Here is a 23,393-nt window from a genome sequence, read left to right as displayed (position 1 = left end):
TCTGTAATTTTTCCGACTACTACTATATCTACGCGACTCAACCTCTGCTTGGAGATACTATTTACACACAATAAAGAATAGTGATACAAAAGGCACTACATGTATTTCATATTTTATGATTTCAAAAGTGTGCTGTCAGCCACACTGACAAGTAATGACATATAGACTGTATGCTTTACATATATAAACTATTCTTCTATGTGATGCTCTTTGTATCATTTTGTATCAAGTGAAGAATTGGTAATTTCTAGGGCACCTTGCACTTTCTAGAAATACATGTATTTGTAAAAGTGATGTTACTAGTATTTCAATGTCAAATTTATTACTTTGGCAAAAGGTGCAAATTTTACCTTCCAAGGCTGATGACTGCAGTGTTTTAATGCAGTAAGTTCTCTGTAAGACATGGCATTTCTGGATAATCTGTTTTACAAATATACAAATATAAAGTCTCTGTTCACATACAATTAGTGTCTCTACAGGTAGCAGCATAGCAGGACCTGACTTCCAGGAAAGCCACCAGTGTACTATGGTCTTTATAAATTTATTTAGTGACTTCTCTTCCTGCACTTTTTGCCTTCTTCACAGGGTGGTGCTCTCACCAAACTCAATCACCACCCGAATCTGAAATACAATACAATGACCATGTGAAATAGAATACAATGACCTGAATAACTTTTAAGCGTAGGTGAAAATAAAGCTGTGATTGTGTAAAAATGGTCTCTTTACTCAGTAATGCGCCAACCTGATGAAACTATTCACGGACAAACATATATTTTCCCCATAGAAACCTACCCCATCCGTCGTCTGGGTAACCAGGCGCTCTCTGTCCTTTATCTTTGCCTTTCGCCGCTTGGCCCCATGGTGGCGCTTGCGCCCGATGGCGGTCAGCTTGCTGAGCCAGGTTTTCCCGACCAGGACCTGGTACCTGCTCAGTCCGGGCGGTGTGCTTCCCTGACGCGGTAGGGCGGGCCTGCAGGCCGGTAGGAACTCCAGCCCGAAGTCTGCAGCATCTGTTGAAACCATTACGTGCAGTGTGTTAGATCAGCACTAAGCATTTTGGAGAGCTGACAAATATTCGAATAAAATGGACAAGATTAAAACGCAAATGAAATGAGTCTAAACGGATATTCAATGCTAACTATTCAGTGCGCACAATCGATTTTCAATAAATAGGAATAAACTTTTTCAATGATTGTCCGATTTAACTGTTCAAACAGACACTGGACTCGTTAGCTAAAAGATCACAACTGACTTAAACTGACCCAACATCGTGGCATGCAGTGACGACTTGTTCGCCTTAACGGACGACAGGAAGGAGTTGAGACTCGCGGTCTTCAGCAGGTTGATGCCGGCACCACCGCGCGGAGACACCTTCTCTCCTCGGCGCTCCAGTGGACCTGCGCCCGAAGGATTCATCTCGTAGTCCCGCTGCAGGGCTGGGGCAGATACGGAGGGACTGGCGCCGCGACGACCCGGGCTGTGTTGGCCAGGGCTCTTCTTGTTGTTGATGGTCTGAACAAGAGAGAAGCTTGGGAAGACGCCGTTTTCCCCATCATCATCATCATCGTCGTTATCAACAACAGGGTTGTCAGCCGTTGAGACATCCTTCTTGTGCAAGTTGGCGCTCTGCTTCACTTCTGATTCGTCATGCCCGTGGTCGTCAGCCGACGACGTTGCCACCTCCTGGAAGGGCTCCTTTGAAACTCCGCATTCATTCGGCGGAACGGCATTCGTAGGGACGGCGTTTGCAATCTCATCCTGTAGAGAGACATCTTCCGGCACAGCCGAAACTTCGTCGTCTGTTGCCGTCAACTTGACTTCAGCGATCGCCATGTCGCCTTTCAAGGCACGGGGTTGCTCTGTGATGACGACACCAGCCGAGGAAACCGTCACTGCCACCTCATCCGTCTCCGGACCTTCTCCGCTAAAACAAAACCTACTTTTCTCATTTACAGAACCCGGGTCTCTCTCTACTGTTTCGTCTAACGTCAGAGACGAACCCGTTAGATCAATGTAGGGAGGGACCTCCTGAATACCTGCAAACGAAAAGACGACAAAACACAACTTGTACTTTTCCTTCGAAAACCATGTAATAATACACTCTAAATGATGTCTTTGTTAAGTCATACTTTGGACAATTTGCTATTTGGATGGGGGAGATAATCAACCGATATAATTAACGAAAATGAGGACCCTATGTGCATAATCAATGAGAAACAGTCAGAGTTAAAATCATTTTACGTCCATGAGGTTGTTGAATGCTGGTTGAGGTGACTGACCCCCGCTACTCACCTGTTGGCTCCCGGTACACCCAGTCTCCGTTTGTGGAGTCCTCATCTCCGCAACATGAACAGCAACACACAGCCCTGCCGATCCGACAAGTTGTCTCTACCACCACGTTTTTCACGTTACTCGCCCAGGCCACGAAGCGGTACATAGCGACTGCAGCCGCCACAGTTCCCTGAACTGGTAACTAGGTGAAAACTGAATTTCGTGTTCTAGAACACCGTCCGTTGTTTGGAGTATTTATGTATTCTACAACGTAGATCTGTATGGTCATACTTTTAGAATATAACTAATAAGTTTTCATACGTCCACCTGATCGCTTTGAATGTCTTCCAATTGGTACATCATACCCTCATCAAACTTTGAAAGGGTGTATAAAAGCAAGGCCATACGACCCCTTTATTGTGAAAGCTGTGAACTTTGTCTAGAGCATGTATCAATGCACCGCCACGAACGTTTGAACTTTGGTTAAAGTTGTAAAACGAAATTGCAAAATATCCTACAATAAGTTTTCATCAATTCCACAAATACGTTTATCCCAGAGAAAAGGAATCAAGGAAGTTATAAAACATGACAAACATCACCATATACTCGAACATATTTTAATTAATGGAACCATATCATTTGTAAAATACATGTACTACTCATAAATCTTTCTTCTCTACCTCTACAGATAAATTCACTTCCCCATCACCATATATTGTATAAATCTCCCTCTGAAAAAACAAAATTCTAAAGAAACCTTAATAACAAACATTGCAGCATTGAGAGGGATGATACACAAAAACATTCTTTGCACAACAGGGGCAAGGGAAAGTTTCTTCTGTGCTTCTTAGTTCTTGGGAGAAGCAATAAGAAACAAATAGCTTGCTAGGAATATTGTTCCTCGGACCACAAATACTGCATTTGCCTACATATATCCAATTCGAACCATGATTGTAGCAATTAATTCATAAACTAGCAACAATAAGAGCAACACTGCTGTGACATCAGTAATACAAACAGTAACATGTATTTTTTTAACTTGAACTCAAACAAAAGTTAAACAAAAATGTCTATAACATATCAAATTTACCCAACTCTAAGAAATTAGTCCAACTACCAGATGGCCTAACATCAGCCCTCTCCGTGAGAAGAACACTACAACTTACCAAAGAAGCTAAAATTTGAACATTCTAAGAATTCAAAATTTAAAACTGAGCACCAAATTAGTTGACAAAGCAAATTGTATCAATAATAACAATTTCCTCAATGGCAGAAAGTAATAGCTAATGCACATACATGTATTCATTACAGTACAATCTTGCTATCTAGTTTTACAATCAGACAATATCAAAATAAGAAGCTATATACAATTTTCAAGTATGACAGAAATACAAATTTTTACTTGAAAAGTTTACAATGGAATTTACCTTTGATATAGAATGTTTTAACATTTCATTGGAATATTTTTGATTAATGTGGTTTGTGGAACGATTAAAAGAACATGCAGATACTGCTTTAGTGGACATGACATGTATCTTCTCAATTTGCTACATTATTGCATTCTAATCCTACATACAAAATCTGCTTCATGGCAAGATCAGCAAATACTCAAAATAATGCTGACATGTTTTCCTTTAGTCAAGAGTAATTTTCAAATCATTGTGACCTTCATATGCCAATGAAGGATAGGCATCCCAAATCATATCCATTTGGTTGAGTATCTGCTATTTGGCATATTGTGACTTTACTTTCTTCCTAAGTCATTGATTTCTAAAAGGCTTTTGACTCTACATATTGGGACACTTGAGTCCCCATATGGACGTCCAGCGGTAGCCGGTGGTTGGGCGCGCCACGGTGCTGAAGAGCCGTGTGTTCACCTTCACGCGTGGCAGGAGTTCCTTTAGATTAGCGATGCCGATCTCACACAGGATACCAAAGACTTCTAACGTGGCCAACTTGGGCATGGCACCAAGATTCCTGTTATGTAGAGAGAGAAAACATCAGTGGCACTGTTAGTGTTTGCTACATGTCAACAAACATATGTCTGAATGTGGTATTGCTTGGTTGAAGAAAGCTGTACAAGGTACATAAAAAAACACATATTTCCTTTTGAAAATGTTGACAATATGACTCCATACCAAAGAAGACCTTAAAGGTCTGCTATGCAGTTTTTTGCGCTTCAAACTGAAAACAAAAAATCCATTTTCCGGCCATTTCTTTGTACAGTTAGTTGAATCAAGCCTACCACGTTACGGAACACTATTCAAGGTATGTCGGGAGTCGATATTTTCGCCGTGCGAGCGCGTTTGAAAACCTCTGAATCTGCACACCCGCGCTGGGTTTCAGCCATTTTGTTTCTTCCGAATGAACCGTTGATGATTGATTCTTGTTCGAATTCTCACCGGTGCCTAACTAGGGAGGTCAGAAAGTTACAGCGCGCCAGGGGTCTAGCCAGCGTCCGTCCGACGGAAATTTGCTGCGTCTGACGGAAAAATTTTAAAACCAATCCGTCAACCTTGACGGACAAAAATCCTTGGTGGAAGCTACAGGCGGCTTGGGGACGCCGTCCACGGCCGTAAAAGCCACACACTGTTTGTTTTGCTATTGTTATGATTGTTGACAATGTGTGTCGGCGCCCTTTCGCATACGATAATCTCATTAAAACCCATTTTTCAAGGTCTCAGTTCAGTCCTCCTAATTAATTTTCGCGGTTTTCGCGACGATTGTAATTGGTTGACGGAAAATGATTTCGAGCTGGCTAAAGCCCTGCAGCGCGCGTAGGACGAAATGTTTGTAGGCTAATTCTCTACGTTGCAAATGTGAAATAATGACACAAAAGTGTCAAAAAGTGTCAAAAGTAGTAGTAAATCTGAGATTTCTTAGTTCTAGAATATTTCAAATTTGAGCACAAAAAACTGCGTAGCAGACCTTTAACCTATAAGATGCCAACTATTGCCAAGCCCTGATACATCCAGCATTCAGATATATGTATATGCCCTGTAAGCCGCACCCAGCTATAACCAGGATAGGGAATCCCCCACCGCTGTTTGGCTTTGGCACTTTAGTTTGTATGGGTGTGGCCTATCTGGTGATGTAATGCATGCATAATGAGGTACACATACGCCTGCGCCACCATGCGGCCGCGTGGGCGCACTGCAGGCTCAGAACTGGATATCCATCTTTAGACCAATCATAGCTCATAGTTTCGGTCACGTGGTGCCTCCAACTTGATAGAGACGGTAGCCATCTTTGTTGGCTAGAGGCTGAAGCTGCTTACTCGCGTTTCTGCCGGGATTTCGCCGCCATCGGTCGGTTCTAAGTTGCTGCGTCGGTGTGGAGAGGTCAAGAAGCAATCACAGACTTTAGCATGGGATTTTACGAATGTGTCTCAATTCCAACGGCCGAGAACACTGGAAATAGTTGGATCGATCGGTCGGTAACCCTCCAGAAGGCAGCCTGACAACTTTGGAATTTTTTGTACCGTTCAGGAGTTCGCGAAACAAAGGTATGTTTTCTCTGTTTTCCGCCATGCTACCTCATTTGCATATTCTGAATGGCACGTTTTATCGAATATTATCGGAAAATATTAGTTTCTGTCACGTTAACTTGGTGAATTGACTTCGGAAACATTTGTTTACATTTGTTTTGAAAGCGTTGTGGTTCCCGAAGTTCCATTTCGTCCCATAGAGTAATACCGCCCCCCTCCCCCCTTGAGACCAAACCCAGTATTCTATGATCACGTTTGGAAATCATCAGTGTTGTGTTGTATGTTGTAAGATGGAGTAAAAGGATTTATTTGTGACCATTTCAATAACATAGTGAATAAATATTTTCATGGTTACAGTGTGCTAGAGTTACAATGCCAAAATGGGCCAGTATGTTATGATGAACTTATGAACATTGATCACAAATATTGAAAACACAATAACAATATTTTTTTGTACAATGGCCTCACTCGTTTTCATTTGTCATACAAGTTACTGTAATTTGCATCACACAGTACTGATACACTTGTTTGGTGGCAGTTTATGATAATTATTAAAGTATCCCAGATATAATTGTTGCATTAGTGCATATACTAATGAAGTCTATGAATTATAATATAGAACACTACATTATACTCCAGTCTTTGTAGGAGTCAAATGTTTTTACACCTTTCTCTTAGCATGCAAGTCTGAAATTACATGCAACATTACTCATACATTTGATACCAATAACAATAGAATTAACAACAATAGTAATGCTAGTCATTTTTCTTTCTTGGTACAGGGTCTGGAACACCGCCCTCGTGGCCAGGGCTGTTCTGGATGTGATGGTCTTTCAGGGCAGCCTTGAGCTGGACCACCTCATCCTTCATCATGCCGCGGAATGTGGCATTGATGTTGTTGAAGATGGCATGGAGGTGTTCGATGCCCTGCTCGCCCAGGAAGCCAAGCCCAAACCCCCAACTCCTGACACAGTCAACCACATGATCCTCCAACATGTGCATCTTTATAGGTACTGTCCCATGTGGCACATGTTGCCGATAATATCCCATGAATGCTGTGATTGCATTGTCTGTAAATGTAAATGTTTACATAGAAATCAATTTACATGCCATTTTAAGTTACATCCATAGCTAAATACACATCAAAGATCCCAGGCATGCTGGGGTGAGGAAAAATGAGTGAACAATACACAAAGAATGTTATTTTTATGGGAATTCTTACCCAGCTCATTTATAGCTTCCGCATCCATCAGATCAGCGTGGGAGTACTTCTTATGGCACTGGGCAAACAGCGTGAAGAGCTGCTTGTGCTTCTCAGCCGTTGCATGTGCCTTTGGCACCAGTGACAGGGGCAGGTCAGGAAACTTCTCCAGGATTTCATTTATGGTTGTGACCACGATAGATGTTAGCTCGTTTATTGCATTTTCCTGTGTACATAAAGAAAATATCACAACAGCAGATGAGAAATTCTGAAGTGGTAGATGGTTTTAGATTGCAACAGTGTACCAGACCTGCAATGTCAAGAAATTCAAATGAGAAACAAGTACGGTACTTGCCTTGAGCATCTTATGTACATGGTTGCCGATGAAGGATTTGCCATGGTACTCCTGCCTGCGGACTTTAAACTCTTTCAGTTTAGGATCCAACTGTGACGTCAAGGGGCCCTTGCCGGTCTTCACTGATGCTTTATTCCTGACAGCATCAGCCTTTGCCCTCTAAATGAATAAGAATGATAAACATGGAATGGACATAGACCAGTGATAATCATTTAGAAGTTAGAATATAGCTGTCACATTTGAATAGTTTGAATGTTGTACTTACCAGAGTTTCCTTCTGCTGGAACAGGTCCTGAACCATGCTGCAGGCCTCGTTGAAGACGACTTCAGCCATGGAGTCCTCCACGCCATCTCTGTAGGCAAGCCAGGCCAGCTGGCTCTCCTGTTCTTCTATTTGGTCTTCAAGGACATCTGCTGCATCATCCAAAGCTCGCGCCTCGTCAATGGCAGCGACGAAGGACTTGAACTTGCCCAGATGTTCATCGGCGAGAAGAACATCCTTCGTCACCTCGCCTTCAGCTAGGACAGACTCAAGGTATGACTGTAGCTTCAGGTCTATGTCCTGCAAATCAGCCTCTAGATGTTCAAAAAGCTTCTTATACAGGCCGAGGCCGATGTGCAGACCAGGCACCATAACCTGTAAATAAATAGAGGCAGCAGCTTAGATTAAGAGTCTGATATACATAATGACTAAGTAGGTGAAAGTTTAGTTGGAGATGTCTGAAATTACCTGGTCTATAGGCACATTGAACATCACTGGTGCAATGGCATTGTTGTACTCCTTGGCCTTTTTGAGTTTGCCCATGCCCTCTTGGACAAACCTCTGGTGGTCTGCAGCCAAGGAGTCCAGAGTCCTTTTAGGGATTCTGAGAGGTCTGTTCTCCCTGTCCTCTGGAATCTGGTGCAGGGTGATATAGCACCATAGACAGGGGTGGAATCCTGTAGTAAAAATACAACAGCACAGTGTCAAGCTAACTCTGAACAAAGTATCACTAGATATATTCATGTTAGTGTTCAAATTTAAATTCCCTCACCGCAAGCTCCAGACAGCCCATACCACGTGCACAGGAAGGCGTAGTCTCCTGTAGCAAGGATTTTCAGCTTGTATTCTTTCCCGTCGGACCTGCATTTGAAGAACGTTGTTTTGATTAACATTTAATATTGTAAATGTTTGTAAAACTGATTTTTATGTCCACACCATTGTTCAAATCCAAAAGAAAATATGTTTACTTACGTCCACTTAGACACCTGAAGGTCTCTGATCTCTTCAGTGTATCGCTGAAGCGCCAGGGTCAGGTTTTCACGGCTGTCTTTTGCATTAAAAATGCAAAAGACGTTGGTGTTGTCCTTGGAGTTTGGGTGATCCCTGTTGAGGACTTGGAAGATCATCTTGAATGATTCCCCACCATGGTCCCCACCAAGTTTCACCCAAACTTCGTCTTCTGGGATTTTGCCGTGCCAGGTCAGCATGCTGTAAGAGACAAATGTAGTGGAGTTAATTGCCGTCAACATTGTTGGCATTTTACTGTATTATTTCCATCCTGTGTAATCAGTGTAAGTCTGACAAGGAATGGTAGACCCTTACTTTGCTTCCTTGTTCTTGTCCAGGTAGGAGAAGATGGTGTCTTTCAATGACGTGACGTAAGCACAAGGCCGGAGCTGTACTGTGAATGGGTCCTTGCGGTTCTCCCTTACAGAAAAAGGTAACTTTTCTGCAGTGATGTCAAACCCAGAAATCTGTTCTGCAGCTATCTCCCTCGAAATCTTCTCACTAGGGAGCTTGATGTTATATTTGCCCAGCCACCTGTAACAAAATAGAATGGTTTTGAAATATATGTACACCCTTTTTCAACTAAATGCAAGATAAGGGTTTGTACACAGACAAAGTTGTTTTATTTTGCCAACTGTACCTTTTCAACTTTCTTATTTGACTCCAGCTCATTCCAACCCCAACTTTTGCTGCCAACAGGTGACCATTGGGGATGACGATCCGATCCAGCTTCAACTCCTGCAACATCTGTTGCAGCTCGTCACGAGGGTGAAGCTGGAGTTCTGCCTTCATCTGTGCAGCAGCAGCACCACCGCTCACTTTGTCACGGACATCCTGCATCATCTTGGCCCGTTTCCTAGTAGTGGATGATGTTGTTTCACTGGTCTTCTTCCTAGGCCGTGGGACATGTACGAACTGTAGGGGCTGCAAAGTAAAAAAAAAAATCAAGATTCATTGATGTATCAACAGTATGTAGTGATGTCATATGTTAAAATAACAGACACCCATGTGCTTTTGAATGCAGCATACATTTTAACACAGAAAGATTTGTAAGCATCAAAGTATATTGATGTAAAATTTTGAAATATTTATTGTGATAAATTATATTCCAACAAGAAAGAAAAATGTTCCATACCTGTCCTCCTGTTGGCACTTGAAAACTCCGTTTGTCAGGAGCTTCAGCCATCATGCGATGAACGTATGATAGAGCAACTTTTTTCTGCTGCGAATTCAGGGGACCATCTTCATTCGGATCAAAAGGAATCATGCCTGGCTCGCAATGACATGAAGTGGTTGATGAAGTGGAGGGAGTGCTAGTGGAAGCAGCAGATGAGCCTGCTGTGTTAGTTAAAGTGAAAGTAGAAGTTTGGGCAGCAGTGTTGTTAGGTGGTGTAGAGAGCACTGGAGTTGCAATGGGGACATAGACAACCTGGACAGGTTGCAGTGATGTAAGTGTAACTGAAGGGGGAGGGGCAGGGGGACCTGCACCTGTACTTTCATCTTCTGTCGTTGAGCTACAGTCAAGGTGGTGCTTCAATTGTTCCAACCTCAACTGAGTCGAACAGTTTTTGCAGTTGAATGTTAACTGGGTGTAACAAGATACCCAAGTTCTGTGTACAGGTTTGAGGTCATTCTGTAATATCTGTGTTTTACAAATGGCACAGTCGATCATGTTTCTTTCAGAAATAGTGAATGATTTTTGTATGCACTCAAAACAGAAAATGTGAGCACAGGGGGTTAGCACAGGTAGGTATAGGAATGACTGGCAGATGCCACATTTGTATGCATCAAGGTTACAAATGGGCTCAAACTTGGTCTCATCGAATGGCAGGTCCTCGAGCAAATCCAGCAAATGTGCAAACGTCTCTTCAGTCAAGTTTCCATCACTGTACTCGGGTGTACTTTGTTCTTGTTCAACCTTTGCCCCCTTATCATTTGTCTGCAGCCTTGGTCTACCAGCTTTAGACTTCTTTTTGGGTTTTTTACCTCCTTTGGAAATAGACAAGACCTTTTCACAGTGGTTACAAGGCTTGCCAAATGGGTGTTTGTACCAAGACACGCGTGTAGGTGTGATGGTCTTGGGCCTTGGCTGGTACAATTTCAATCTACATCTGTGACAGAAGGAGGGAGGATGCTGGTAACTTTTGTCCCTGTGAACATTGATCTGCCATAGCTCTTCAATTTGCTTAGCATACTCAATACAAACGAGTGGTTTGATAAACCTTGCTTTGTCGGCCTTAGTCAAGACTGACTCTCCACAAAACCGACATAGCTTTGATAAATTCTCTATATGATCCTGAAGACCAAGGTTGGCAGACATAGCCATAGGTTGGAAAAGAACTATTAGATACCACTGTGTCTATGATATACTAGTTATTAGAATGACTTAATATTCTAGAAAACTGATTTGTATGCACTTGGAGCTACCATGTATGAGATGGGGTTTGGGGTGGGGAGGGGGGCACTTCCTCTTCTTTTACCAGAATAAAGGATGAATATATATAAAAATATGAATGTCTTGCTTATCTTAATTTGCAGATTGAATAATAATGTACAGTTTGATAAAGTTCTGTATAATTTTAAGTGATTCTGACATCAATTTGATGTGTAACCCAGATACCGGACACTACAGTCATGTATACCCACGTGTTGGGTCATAGTGATTCAAAGACACATGGAAAGAATAGAAAAATTCCAAAGTTGACCAGAAATATAGCAATAAGTAGAGAAAAGTACAAGGTTGAAGAGGAATGTAAAGATTACCATGTGAATTGAGAGGGAAAAGTGTAGAGAGCACTTGAAGTTGAGGAAAATCAGATGTCAGCATGAACACACCCAGCCAGGTCATGCCCTGAAAATGCCTGCCTGGAAAACTAATCTGCTGGAAGTTACTCATGAGGCCGCTGTCAGGTCAGGGGGAAGGGCTTAAATTCTTGGAAAGACAGCTGTTTAGGAGTGATTAATGATCCTAGGCTCCCCAAACACCCTAGTTACAAGGCATAAACAACTGGTTGCTGTGGTTCTGTAACAGGATCTCGCGCTGCCACGCCGGGGCATCTCTCGCGAGAGTATGATAATGAGGCTATAATGAGGCCCAGGCTAAACAACCCGGAAGCCCATATCTGAAACAGCGGTGCCCCTGGAAGTAACAGCATTGCATACGTGTTGCACGCGAAACCCTGAAGTTAGGGGCACAGGCCCTGTTTAGGGGTTTCAGCAGTCAAAACCTGGTACTGAGAGCATTTTATTGGGCTGAAACTCTGGCAGTTTAGACAACCACTAGACAACACACTTTTCTTTGCAACTATTTCAACTACACTATAGCTAGCGAAATCACTGCTATTTTGCACTTACACTAGGTAGGCTGTGTTGATGTGATAACAGCGGCTGAGAGCCAGGTGTCTGAGGGACGGGAGGCCGTTGATGAGAGTCTCCAGGGTGGTGGGGGTCAGCAGGCTACTGTCACTGGGGAGGGGGAGACAAAAGTCATCAGCTACACATGTATCACTTAGGATGTTCGCTACAATTATCTACATTAGATATATCCTAACTTACTCTTTGGGTTATTCAAAGTTAGCAACTTGAAAGCTACATCAGCCTTCTGAAAACTTCATGTTACAAAAAATATTTAATCAAGTGATATCATGACTGTCCCTAGCCTCTATTAAACAAGATATTGGGTGGAAACTTTGGTGGATAGTTTGGTGCAAAGCACAAATAAAACTGTCTCCATTTAGAAAAGAAATTATCACATTTGCCCATGAGAGAAACTAAAAAAATTCTTGCCTGTGACAGGAATTTAGTCTCTTACCTGACATCTAACTCAATAAGACCTGGACATCTCTGCACCACCATATACACAGCTAGAGGAGAAAGTAAAACATACAAAAGACATTATTGTCTCATTGCCTCACAATCTGCTGAAAGGAAAGCTTGGAAATAAACTTTAAGAAACTATCAAAATTAAGCTTTACTACAGATACATATATTTGTATGTGATATAGATGCCTGATTGCACTTTGTGATGTTCAATCAAAACTGAAGCAATGTTAAGAAGTGTTAATAAAAACTGTATATATGAAACAATGCCCTAAGAGAGAGAGAGCAATCTAGAGAGAGAGAGAGAGAGATCTAGAGAGAGAGAGAGAGAGATATGAATCATTATTTACCTTCATCCGTGAGGAGACTTCTGAATCCACTCAGGTTCAGGTGTTCAAGACACCTGGGAAGGTTACTTACAGCCTGAAGTGGAGAAAGTGAAGACATTAACCTTCCCATCACTAGCAACAATATTCACTACGGTTTGAACAATCCACAACATATGTGTGCATATGGATTATGGATTATCTTTTTATCATCATCAGGATTATAAGACTAAATGGAAATGTAAACCATGTACAATCGAACACAAGACAGTACTCACAGCAGCTAGTGTGGGGTAATTGAGATTTGTCCAGGCAATATTCAGACTCTTCAGCCTATGTGGGAAATAAAAAAACAGAAGGTCAGATGACAGTCATATTATCCTGGTGTTCATGTGTATATTACTTCTGTCTGCGGAGTAAAATCTTACTCTATCATGACTTACATGCACATGACATAAGTCTAATGATTGTATCTTATGGTACAAGTTTCTATGTTCCTTACTTGTTACACTGCTGCATCATGTAAGCCATGGCCTCGTGGTCCTCCCCTATACCTGTACACATGGCTAGGTTCAGGGTGTCCAGGTCAGAGCACTGACCAATGTATCTGTGGGGAAATAAACATAGGAGTCAACTTTCTTCACAAAATGGGCAGGGCAAAATACAACCCCACTACCTTTTACGGCAATAAGGTTTTCATTTCTCCACACATAAAACAAGAAATGGAACAACAACAATGTTAGTGTAAAACAAAAGCACTGTCAGAAAGATCTGGTTTCTAACCTGGGTTCTGGAGTGACAATGTTTGACAGCCCTTCTACTATCAACAAAATACTACAACATGCAATACAATTTTCTACTTTGATGATACTGTAATTCTAATTTTCATGATTGGACACTTTGTCAATTATCTGCACTCTCCTTTCATACAGGAATGACAAGGCTGATGGGCTTGGCCCCCAGCCTTTCTAGAGAGAAATCACGTTTCTTCTAGCTCTCGTTGTTCAAGATCGCAAGATGCCACAGAGGAAGCCCAGGACGAAAAAGTGCCCAGGTTGTGGTGAACCGTCAAACCTACACCCCAAAGGAACAGCCACTCGGCACTGCGAGGCAATGTTTCGGAATCGTAGGTCAGCGATCAGGACGATCAGAAAAAAGACGCGCTGTTTCCTAAGAAGACGACACCTCCCCCGCCTGACCCGCAGATGGCGACGAAGAAACGTGACTTCTCTCTAGAAAGGCTGGGGGCGACTGCTCTCCTATTGGTGGGGGTCGGAGGTCAGCTAATTAAATGGTTTGACCCCTGTGGCCCAAACCACCCCTATGAATCAAGGACAAAATCTCCCGTAAAATCATGTCAAATAGAATATGAGTTTTGCTTTGCGTACCTGAGTGTCTCCCCTGACACACTACAGGACTCCAGGCTGAGTTTGACAAGTCTACTGCACAGCCGCAGGATCTCGTTCACTGATGACGCCTCAATGTTAGACATGGACAGGTCCAAATACTGCAGCTTCAGGGGGCTGATAGAAACAGGAACATCACACATGAAAGAAAGCACATGTAAATCTATATTCTTCACAGTTCGTTAGTAACAAAGGAGCAAAAATAAATAGAAAATAGTTCTAAGTAACAAACATAATGTTTTTGGAAGCTAGACTTAACTAGAGGCTTATATAATACAATAGGAAAGAATATTTCAAGATTTAATACATTTCAATACATACTCTTGCTAGTAGTATAAGGGACTTAAAGTTTGCAGTGGTTCTATGTTGCAATAGAAGGGGAAAAGGTGTGGTGTTATAGATTTGTGGATGAAACAATTCTACATTTTTGTCGTAGTAGTATCGTAGATTGGAAATAAATATTCAATTTGTTATGTAACTCACTGTGAAACTAAAACCTACACAAAACTTAAGAAATTCACAGTATGTCGTGAAAAATTGACACTACATGAAAACATTAAACTACTGACCATTCCTGGACAGACAGACAGTTGAGCCCCATCTCATCATGGAAGACTGGGGAGCAGACATCTGTTCTGGCTAGCCTCAGAACAGTCACCCCTCGGGCCACCAGATAGCCTAGAGCTGCAGGCCGCAGGGCCTTGCCTGACAGATCTATTCTCCCCCACAAAGACTCATCCAAACTGCAGACAATATACAAAGATACAGTCAATCCATCAGTCAATCATGAGTAATTTAGTTCAATTTCAAATCAGTAAATGCTCTGGATAAAAATAAGGCTAACCATTCACACAGATTTTTATTTCCATTTACACTTGATTGGAAATAAAACAATTAATGATTGAACTTAATCTACTTTTCTTTGCCACCAAAAAACACAAATTAACAGCAAATACAGATAAAGCCAAAAGAAGTTTCAACAAAACTATTATAATTAATCTAATCTACTTGACATATTTTAAAACTAATTGATAGCAAATCAATGATAAAAATGATAGATATGTCAACAAATATAATATCTCTTGATTGGAAATCAATTAGTTAATTTAATCGAGTACAACACAAACAACAAATGGCTAAACAATAGAGCAATAAGGTAGAAGACTAGATGATGGCAGAAAGTCAGCATGGATTCTTAACTTCAGATTTTTTATGCAACAGGTAATGCAACATAGGCCACTTGACATAAACAAAGGTGACTTACCCTACGTTATGCCATCTACTACAGACCATCATGCACCTGGACAGGTCCCGTTTGTTGAGCCAGCTGAAGACAGACAGGAGCAGCTCGTCTGACAATCTCTCCCAGGGAACTGTGGGGGAACAAGGAATTAAAGCCTTAGAAAAACATATTATCGTACCATCTAGTGTCCATCTTTGCTTCCTATGAAGTCTCCCCATCTGGAAAACTACATGTATCTCTATCTATATATGTTACTGAACAAAGCCCTCTTCTAGGGCATAACGTTCAGTAGAGGTGCACGGTTTGACTGGTGAGGTGGTAATGAAAGCAAAGAATAAGTGCCAAGTGCAAACTAACAGAAGAAAATAAATTTGTGGGTGATGAGTCGGTGATCTATTTACATGGCCATGCCTTTATCCTGATTCACATCTGGAGGTTGGGATGACCCATGTACAGGGCAAGCCCCAAATTATTGAAACTGCCAAGATAGACTCATTTAACTTTCTGACTCACCCACTCATGCATTTTATATGATTCTTTAATTTGTTTGAAAAGACTTGGAAACACTGACCTTGACCCATAGTTGAATCATTTTTCTGCCTGTCGTGTTTCCGTGACATCCAGCGACAGGGTGTGGTCTGTTGCAGGGGGCGAAGTCTGCTCTCCCCGGGGTGGGAGTGGACTGTCTCAACCTTTCGGGGCTGAACAGAAAACATTTAGCAAGGTAAACTTTAGCATGAGATGAGCTCTAAATTTAAACTTTCAGTTCAAACTTCAATATAAGACAACAATGAATTCTCAAAACAATTCTACAGCCTTCTTCAGGGATATTGACTCACTAGTAGCTTCTGACCTTGGGGATCTTTAGTGGGTGTTGTAGGGAGAAAATAGTTCAAAATCCAATTCTTTAAAGTCGTACTCAACATATCCTTTTTCTGTCCTCATTTCAAAGGCTAGTGAATTAATATTTTCAGCTAGCTGTGCAGCTTTGTCATGTGTTATGTTATATGCTACAGCCAAGAGTTTCTGGTGTGAGTCAGGGTTCGAAATACACATACTTAACTTGCAATTTGCAAGTGATTTTTGAGATTTGCACGTAAAAATATTCTGAACTTGCAATCTTGCATGTTGAAAATACCTCGCCTATAGGTAAAAATACTGAGGCCACGGTGGCTTTGCTGCAAACTTACATGCTGATTATGTGGATATCTTTCCAAAATTTCAAGTTCTATCTATATTATCATGCACCAATTTCTGTCCGCCAAAAGTAACAGAATGGGCAAAATGCTTATCAGTCTGAGCAGCAAAATTCCGCCAAAGGACGGAATGATGGATACTGGCTAGAACATTGCAGTATAGAATAGTTGTATTTTGCATGTAAATTTTTCAAATTGAAGGTAAAATTTTTGCCAACTTGCAATTTTGCATGTAGCAAAAAAAAGTATTTCGATCCCTGTGAGTGGATCAAACCTTACAGTCATGGTACAGAATTTTCAGCAAGTTCAAGTTGTTCGTCTAAAACAAAACAAAGAAAAGTAAAGGTGCCAAAACATCACATAAGTGAAATGTTAACACTATAACAGTGATCCACCAACCTTGGGTGGGAAGAGTCCATTGTTGACCATGATGGGAGGGGTGGGACGGAGTTTCTCTACAATGTCATCGTCCACCAGGATCTCCCGTACACCCAGGTCATCGTAGATGTGCTGCGTAACGATGGGGTCCACGTCCCACGTCATGAACGTCATTCTTGTTGTGGAAGGATTCTCAAAAATCTCAGAACGTATTTTCCTGTGGCCAAGATTCAACATAAAAGTTACTATGCTTGTTGCATGAATGATGTAAGGCAAATCCTTATGTATAGTATTAGAAAGCTCTATGGATGTATGAATGAAATCCATATTCCATGATTGAAGTCATTGAATGATAAGATAACTGACAAAAATTCATGAAATTCAGTAAACCCCATGCGGGGTTTTGTCTAGTATCACGACAAGACAAGACAAGACAAACAACACATCATTCATACTCACAAACCCAGAGGCCAGATGAATTTACTCTAGAAACATTGAAGATTGCATGTACGTGTTGTGCATAAGAAAATAACTACCGTTATGGGAGAAACATAATTTGATACAAAGAGGCTAAATGAGTCACACAAATTTTTACCTGCTACTTATTCAGTCAGGATCGGTGTTACAACTGTAACAAATGTCTGGGCTATGTCTGGTGGCGATTTAGGCAAGATGCTTGACAATGGATGTCCCGATTTCCATGATAATCACAGCGATTTTTGTAGCCTACCGTCAAATACACAATATCCATACAAAAGGGAGGCCGCTGCGTTTGTTTGTCTGGGAAAGCCGACTGCAATCTGTCATGTAAATCGCTACAAGCCCACCGACTCAGTGGGTGGACAATGCACTGGGGTTTCACAATTTCGGCCTTTCTTCTGATGTCTATTCCTACACCTTTCCAATTCTGTGTATTCATGTAATAATAAAGCAAAGTGAGATGCAAAAGTGATTCAAAAAGACGCATTGATCACAAGAATGGAAAATATGTACAGAAAAAAATTGCCAGTTGATCACCTACGCGCTACATGTTGCAACATGTTGTTTTGGTGCAAACTTTCGCGCGCTATTTTTGCCGGCGACAAATAGCGCAAATTTACGGAATCTTATGAAGAAACTACGAAATGTTGTCGTTGGTCGATGCATCTATATGTGAACTATGATCCCACCTAGTTTGAGCTCTCGTGCGCCGTTTCTCGTTGCAATCGAGGTCCGAATCGTTGCAGGATGCTCTCTTCCCGTTCGTGTTTGCCGCCATCTTCGCACAAGATTGCTGAGTTGGTCGTGACGTCATTTCCTGTTTCATGGTACATTCCGGAAATGGCCAATATTCTCCTTTTCCAACTAGTAAACCAACATATAGGAACAGTAAAAACTCTTGAAGATAATCTTCATCTGCTTAGTTATATTATGATGGAGAATTTTCTTCTCAATATCATTTATAGATACATTTTGCTTGGTTTTGCTAGTAAATCATTTTGGGTGATTCTATTCATATAAAGGTGAAAAATAATATTAGCAACATGCTACTTTAATTCGCATTCATTATCAATATCAATCTGGATGATACATTCAAAATTAATTTATATAGTATACACTATTACTCATTTTTTGCTCAATTATTGTAAACTTTTTAAATTGTTTATCAAGGTATTGCAAAGACATCCCCTTCTTTCTATGATGGTATAACTTGCGTACTGACCTGCGCAGAAGTGTTGACGTAACACATGGCGGGCAAAATGGCTGCTTCCAGTTAGATTGAATTTTCAAAATTTGGTTTGTCAGGGTTTTTACTACGTTTGCTGGATATATTGACATTTACTGTGACGTTTAAGGCATCTGATAGACCACGTGTTTCATTTGAAAGGTATGTGTAATTTTTTTCAGTTCAGATATGCCGTTTGTTGAGGAAGAAAAGACAAATGTAATTTCTGGACATGCTGAAAACTGAAACTATAAACTGAGCCGAACGGAATGTTACACCTAAACAAACAAGAGTTATGATTTAATCAAGATTTGATATATGAATGTTGTTGTTGTTATGAAAGTCAAACATTGCATGTGTGTACGTTGTACAAAACTACCGAAGTCACGGGTTCCTCTCTCAGCACTCGGTGTCTAGTGCGGAAGGGGCCTTCCGCACTAGAAGTCTAGTGCCGAAGTTACGTCCGCACTAGGTGTCCAGTGGTGAGTCGACTTCAGCACTGAAAACCCCGATTCACCACTAGAAACCGAGTGCTGAGACTGCCTTCCGCACTAGAAAACTAGTGACGACAAATATCCTGCACTAGAAAACGAGTGACGACAAATATTCCGCACTAGAAAACAAGTGACGACAAATATTCCGCACTAGAAAACAAGTGACGACAAATATTCCGCACTTGAAACTGAGTGCTGACAGCCAGCCTCCGTTACGTTATTTATAGTTCCGGGCAGTTAAAGGCGGTACACATATACAAATGTAATACATAAAAGAAGTGTAACAAAACGTTCACCTTGACTTGAGTCTGAGAAAGCTGCGTATGGGAGGAAATATCCGTGTCGGGTTTTCAAAGAACAGTACATATCAATTATCTTCTTATTTAGACATTAATGTTTTTTTTCGTGACCAAAGTAGAACTGTCTAAACTGTCTGTAGCCGCCACGCATCAACAAAATGAAATGATGCATGCGAACGTTTGATTGAAAGTAGTCTGCAACTCAAACACGACAAAGGGAGCTGTAATTTATTGGCATTTTATCTTCGTGAAATTTAGAAAAAAAAAGGGAACGAAGCTGACACACTGTTGACATGAGGTCATCATATACAACACTATAACGTTATACATGTAGGATGTAGCGATGCGATGATACACACATGCTGTTTGAGTTCCGACAGAGACAAGACTAGGGCAAAATTGATTTAAAATACTGAGTAAGTCCGAAGGTGAGTAGGCGCTGCTGCATGTCAACTATGTTTTTGAGTAACGATTTGGACGCGAGCACTGGAAACCCAGTGCTGACGGTCTTAAAATGATAGTAGCACTCGGCTTCTAGTGCCGAAGTGGTCTTAGCACTCGGCCTCTAGTGCCGAAAAGTCACCGAGCACTAGAAATCCCAGTGCGGAACCCGAGACTTAGGTAGATCGGCACTCGGTTATCCAGTGCTCAATGACCTCCGCACTGGGTAACCAGTGCTGAACGACCTTTGAACCACCCTTCCGCACTAGAAACCCAGTGCTGAGCGGAGATCAGCACTAGAAACCGAGTGCTGGGCGGAGTTCGGCACTAGAAACCGAGTGCTGGGCGGAGTTCGGCACTGGAAAACGAGTGCCGAGACAAGGTGTAGCTCTGGAATTCCAGTGCTGACGGGTCTTCAGCACTCGAACAAAGCCGTTCCGCACTGGAATTCCTGTGCGGAAGTTTCTTCCGCACTGGGCCCCGAGTGCCGACGCCATTTTCTCCACGAATTCCGCACTGGGCGCCCAGTGCGGAACCCGTGACTTCGGTATACTTGCGTACGTTGTTTATACCTTTAGATTTTGCCTGATTTTGGATGAAAGTCCGAGCAAAGTGATACAACCACACTGACAGGCTTTTTCCTGGGAAAATTTGCACCACATATTATAAAATAATTTTGGTAATCGTCCCAAAAGAAGCTGAGATCTTTGTTTTTGTAAAGAACTTGTGATATTTCATATACATACCAGAAAAACCATTACTATTATACATTATAACAGATAAGTCTCCTTTTATCCTATTCACTGTGCATCACATCAGTAAAAGGAAGACCCTGCGTGCAAATTGACCATAATTAATAATACATTATTAAGATCCTCTGTCTATGAAAATAGAAATATTATAGATATATTCATACATTGTTTCTCAGATATGGCATCACTTGGACTGGGCGGAGCGGGGGCGTCAGCACAAGAGGCCCTGGAGGCTGCTGGGAAACAGATCGACAGGAACATCATAGCGGACAGGCAGTATGGAGACCTGTCGGACCTGCTGAGGGTCGCCTCACATGGTGGGCTCCTCTCACAGACTTCTGTTTTACCTTTCACACGGCTCCAATTGTCTTACTGTAAAGGGAGCCTAACTAACTGAAGACTATCCTACAACAGGCCTTATAATAATTTAATTAATATAAAGCAGAAATTCAGTATAAAGTTGCGCGACAGCTAGCAGGATATTTAGGTCAAAATGACAAGCTTCTTACAAAAGTATTGGACTCTCTACAGTTACTGAGTTAGTAGTTAATCTACCACAATCGCTCAAATCATGATAACAAAATAAAGCATTTCCAAAATCCTTCCCAGCTATCCAGTTGCTTGAGTAACTGTTGTGTATTTTATTACCCGGATGTTTAACCTTCAATGTAGCCTGGATTCCATAACCCAACCTCAAGATATATCTTTCGTGTTGGGGTCTGGCAGGATGGCTGTAGAAAGGTTCTCGAAGGCCCGTTGATCAGTGGGAGGAGAACCTAAGAATTAGTAAGATTGATGACCACTCTCACCACAGGTAGCCAGCTACAACACACCACAGTTGGTCAGCAGGCTATCACAGTAGCGAATCAGCTACGTTATGGATTCAAAAAGTACAGTTGGGGGTCTTGAACCAATCATGGCAGGGGTGTAATTACCTCCTGCTGATCCTGTGTTGTTCTATTGGTGGGGTTTTTTGCCCACTATAAGGTGCAAAATTGAGAAGAGTTCCTATCCCATCCGGCCAGACCCCTGCACGATAGATACTTGAGGTCGGGCTGGGGTTTGGTAACCAGGCTACCTTCAATGACGCATAAAATCATAACATGGATTGGATTGATTATTGATGTATAACTTGGTTGTTGATTCTCTGTCCCACAGGAGCGCCCAGTATGAGTGGTGTGAGTGAGCTGGACTACCCTGCCCTGGCAACCCTCCACCCAGCCCTGGCTAACCTGCCTCTCCTCAGCCCTGTCAGGAGGGTGCCTCTCCCACCAGAGCTGGTCGAACAGTTCAGCCGTATCCTTCAACATGTTAAAAAAACTGGCAGAGTTCAACAAGTTTACTGAAATGTGCTTGTCAGGGTTAGACACAGGGTTTTCAAAAATTCACTTGTCCTATCGGGCAAGTACATTAAAAATTTACTTGCCCAAACCAAATTTTCACTTGCCCGAAATTTAAATTACATTTTTCTATGTAGTTTCACTTTCATAAATTTTCATTTTTGTTAAGAGACCACGTCTAGCGAAATAACAGACGTTAAACGAGGACAGCAACAACAACAAAATCGATGTCGCTACTGGCTTAAAAATGACATGGTCAATATAGGCAGGCATTCAGCCCCATGTGCTGTCACACTCAGTGGTAATTTGAGCGGGTCACATCTGGAAATTCTTACTTGCCCGTCGGACAAGTGGGGAAGTAAGTCTGCTTGCCCAAACAGCACTTTTACTTGGGCGGGACAATCGGGCTAATGGACTTGTTTATCCTTGCTTGTCCTATCAGGCAAGCGCAAAAATTTACTTGCCCAAACCAACTGGTCACGTGCCTGAAATCTAATTTTAACAAATAACATTTTCTAAAAACATATGCTCACTTCCAGCAATGGAAACCTTTTATTATTGGCGCTACTTTTTTTGTGTTGAACAATGCTTGATGACATGACTGTGAAAAGCAACAAGTAGATAAAAATCTCATGGAAAAATCTTACTTGCTCGATCAGCCCTTTCACTTTCAAATGCAAATAAACTATGATAAATTTGATCTCTAGCAGTAACAAATAAGTATGTAGGTGTAGCGACCAGGCTTTTAGCCAGCCATGCGTCAACGCGTCATTTGGACGCACTTTTCTTAGAATAACAAGAAATTTGATGCCCCTGGACGCCCTATACTGGGGAGAAAATCCTCTGACAAGCATGAAATTCTGATTGACCAGGGATGCTACCAGGTTATCTGTGGTCACAGTCTTCTACTGTGACATCTGTAACAGTATTTTTGCCTCTTAGGATACCTTAGAATGCACTGTTTTAACTTAAAATCATCAAAAACTCTGCACCATGGAAGGTGGGAGCTTCAGGATGCCCCCAGACGCCCCTACAATAGTCACTTACCACGACTCACCAATAAGTTTGGACTCCCTATTATAAAATCCTAGCTAAAAGCCTGGTAGCGACAGTTTTTAGTACCAATAGCATGGGTTTATGTACAAAGCTGAGAACATGTAGAACTGGAATTGGACTGGAGGTGTGTTGCCACTTAACCAGATTTTACAGGCATGCAGTGCAATTGCATGATGGGAGTGTTCCCAGAGATCAGCAGGGCGTGGCTGACAATTGACAGCGACATCTTCGTGTGGAACTATGAGGACGGGTAAATTCTGATTTCAATTCAGCTGTTATGTGTTTTAACATGGATCTGTGATTTGATCAAATACTGGCTTCGTTGATTGACGCACTACTGTATTTAGACTTTGT

The 23,393-nt window shown here is 41.7% G+C and overlaps 4 protein-coding genes and 1 long non-coding RNA gene across 6 annotated transcripts in view; 2 read left to right on the top strand and 3 right to left on the bottom strand.

Moving 5' to 3' along the window:
• Positions 1 to 544: 544 nt before the first annotated feature.
• Positions 545 to 2,473, bottom strand: LOC118432550. The gene is made up of 4 exons (XM_035844171.1): positions 2,293 to 2,473; positions 1,263 to 2,036; positions 793 to 1,010; positions 545 to 621 (listed from the first exon to the last, which is right to left on the bottom strand). Exons 1-4 carry the CDS (start codon positions 2,435 to 2,437, stop codon positions 580 to 582), a joined length of 1,179 nt encoding a protein of 392 aa, XP_035700064.1. The 5' UTR covers positions 2,438 to 2,473; the 3' UTR covers positions 545 to 579.
• A 445-nt stretch (positions 2,474 to 2,918) lies between these two features.
• Positions 2,919 to 18,372, bottom strand: LOC118432549 (S-phase kinase-associated protein 2-like). Of its 2 annotated transcripts, none has more exons than XM_035844169.1 (12): positions 18,122 to 18,372; positions 16,974 to 17,169; positions 15,950 to 16,079; positions 15,400 to 15,508; positions 14,705 to 14,878; positions 14,118 to 14,252; positions 13,232 to 13,336; positions 13,008 to 13,062; positions 12,754 to 12,826; positions 12,396 to 12,447; positions 11,939 to 12,049; positions 2,919 to 4,248 (listed from the first exon to the last, which is right to left on the bottom strand). In XM_035844169.1, the coding sequence occupies exons 1-12, from the start codon at positions 18,256 to 18,258 to the stop codon at positions 4,059 to 4,061; spliced, it is 1,467 nt and encodes a 488-aa protein (XP_035700062.1). In that variant the 5' UTR covers positions 18,259 to 18,372; the 3' UTR covers positions 2,919 to 4,058. The 2 variants fall into 2 exon arrangements, with proteins under 2 accessions (XP_035700062.1, XP_035700063.1); XM_035844170.1 differs by lacking the exon at positions 18,122 to 18,372 and adding an exon at positions 17,548 to 18,017.
• LOC118432551 lies at positions 5,316 to 9,387 on the top strand. Its single transcript, XR_004833105.1, has 5 exons — positions 5,316 to 5,776; positions 6,541 to 6,768; positions 7,604 to 7,849; positions 8,923 to 9,017; positions 9,252 to 9,387. It is a non-coding gene; the product is annotated as an uncharacterized LOC118432551 (long non-coding RNA).
• LOC118432548 lies at positions 6,695 to 9,463 on the bottom strand. The gene is made up of 8 exons (XM_035844168.1): positions 9,225 to 9,463; positions 8,900 to 9,118; positions 8,549 to 8,785; positions 8,349 to 8,437; positions 8,045 to 8,253; positions 7,580 to 7,951; positions 7,315 to 7,473; positions 6,695 to 7,185 (listed from the first exon to the last, which is right to left on the bottom strand). The coding sequence occupies exons 1-8, from the start codon at positions 9,425 to 9,427 to the stop codon at positions 6,901 to 6,903; spliced, it is 1,773 nt and encodes a 590-aa protein (XP_035700061.1). The 5' UTR covers positions 9,428 to 9,463; the 3' UTR covers positions 6,695 to 6,900.
• Positions 18,373 to 18,647: 275 nt separating the features above from the next.
• Positions 18,648 to 23,393, top strand: part of LOC118432547 (nuclear pore complex protein Nup155-like) — a gene marked incomplete in the record, with an annotated part of 32,662 nt that continues 27,916 nt past the window's right edge. Inside the window, 4 exon segments of the mRNA XM_035844167.1 lie at positions 18,648 to 18,819; positions 20,820 to 20,960; positions 21,802 to 21,939; positions 23,193 to 23,289. Coding sequence (XP_035700060.1) covers positions 20,822 to 20,960; positions 21,802 to 21,939; positions 23,193 to 23,289 — 374 coding nt within the window.

This window comes from Branchiostoma floridae, chromosome 15 (assembly GCF_000003815.2).
Source record: "Branchiostoma floridae strain S238N-H82 chromosome 15, Bfl_VNyyK, whole genome shotgun sequence".
NCBI lineage: Eukaryota > Metazoa > Chordata > Leptocardii > Amphioxiformes > Branchiostomatidae > Branchiostoma > Branchiostoma floridae.
The sequence above is the reverse complement of the archived record's forward strand: the minus strand, read 5'-3'. Positions and strand labels throughout refer to the sequence as shown.

What these genes read in the sequence shown, in the direction of transcription:
- LOC118432550 (XM_035844171.1), bottom strand. Translation starts at nt 2,437, where the DNA reads ATGTACCGCTTCGTGGCCTGGGCGAGTAACGTGAAAAACGTGGTGGTA. An exon ending in ACTGCATGCCACGATGTTGG is followed by an intron (nt 1,011 to 1,262) that starts GTCAGTTTAAGT and finishes TGGTTTCAACAG; the next exon opens with ATGCTGCAGACTTCGGGCTG. An exon ending in TTACCCAGACGACGGATGGG is followed by an intron (nt 622 to 792) that starts GTAGGTTTCTAT and finishes ATTGTATTTCAG; the next exon opens with ATTCGGGTGGTGATTGAGTT.
- LOC118432548 (XM_035844168.1), bottom strand. Translation starts at nt 9,427, where the DNA reads ATGATGCAGGATGTCCGTGACAAAGTGAGCGGTGGTGCTGCTGCTGCA. An exon ending in TGGGCTGTCTGGAGCTTGCG is followed by an intron (nt 8,254 to 8,348) that starts GTGAGGGAATTT and finishes TTTTTACTACAG; the next exon opens with GATTCCACCCCTGTCTATGG. An exon ending in TCAATGTGCCTATAGACCAG is followed by an intron (nt 7,952 to 8,044) that starts GTAATTTCAGAC and finishes ATTTATTTACAG; the next exon opens with GTTATGGTGCCTGGTCTGCA.
- LOC118432549 (XM_035844169.1), bottom strand. Translation starts at nt 18,258, where the DNA reads ATGAAACAGGAAATGACGTCACGACCAACTCAGCAATCTTGTGCGAAG. An exon ending in CGCACGAGAGCTCAAACTAG is followed by an intron (nt 17,170 to 18,121) that starts GTGGGATCATAG and finishes TCTTGGCCACAG; the next exon opens with GAAAATACGTTCTGAGATTT. An exon ending in AGTAGATGGCATAACGTAGG is followed by an intron (nt 14,879 to 15,399) that starts GTAAGTCACCTT and finishes TATTGTCTGCAG; the next exon opens with TTTGGATGAGTCTTTGTGGG.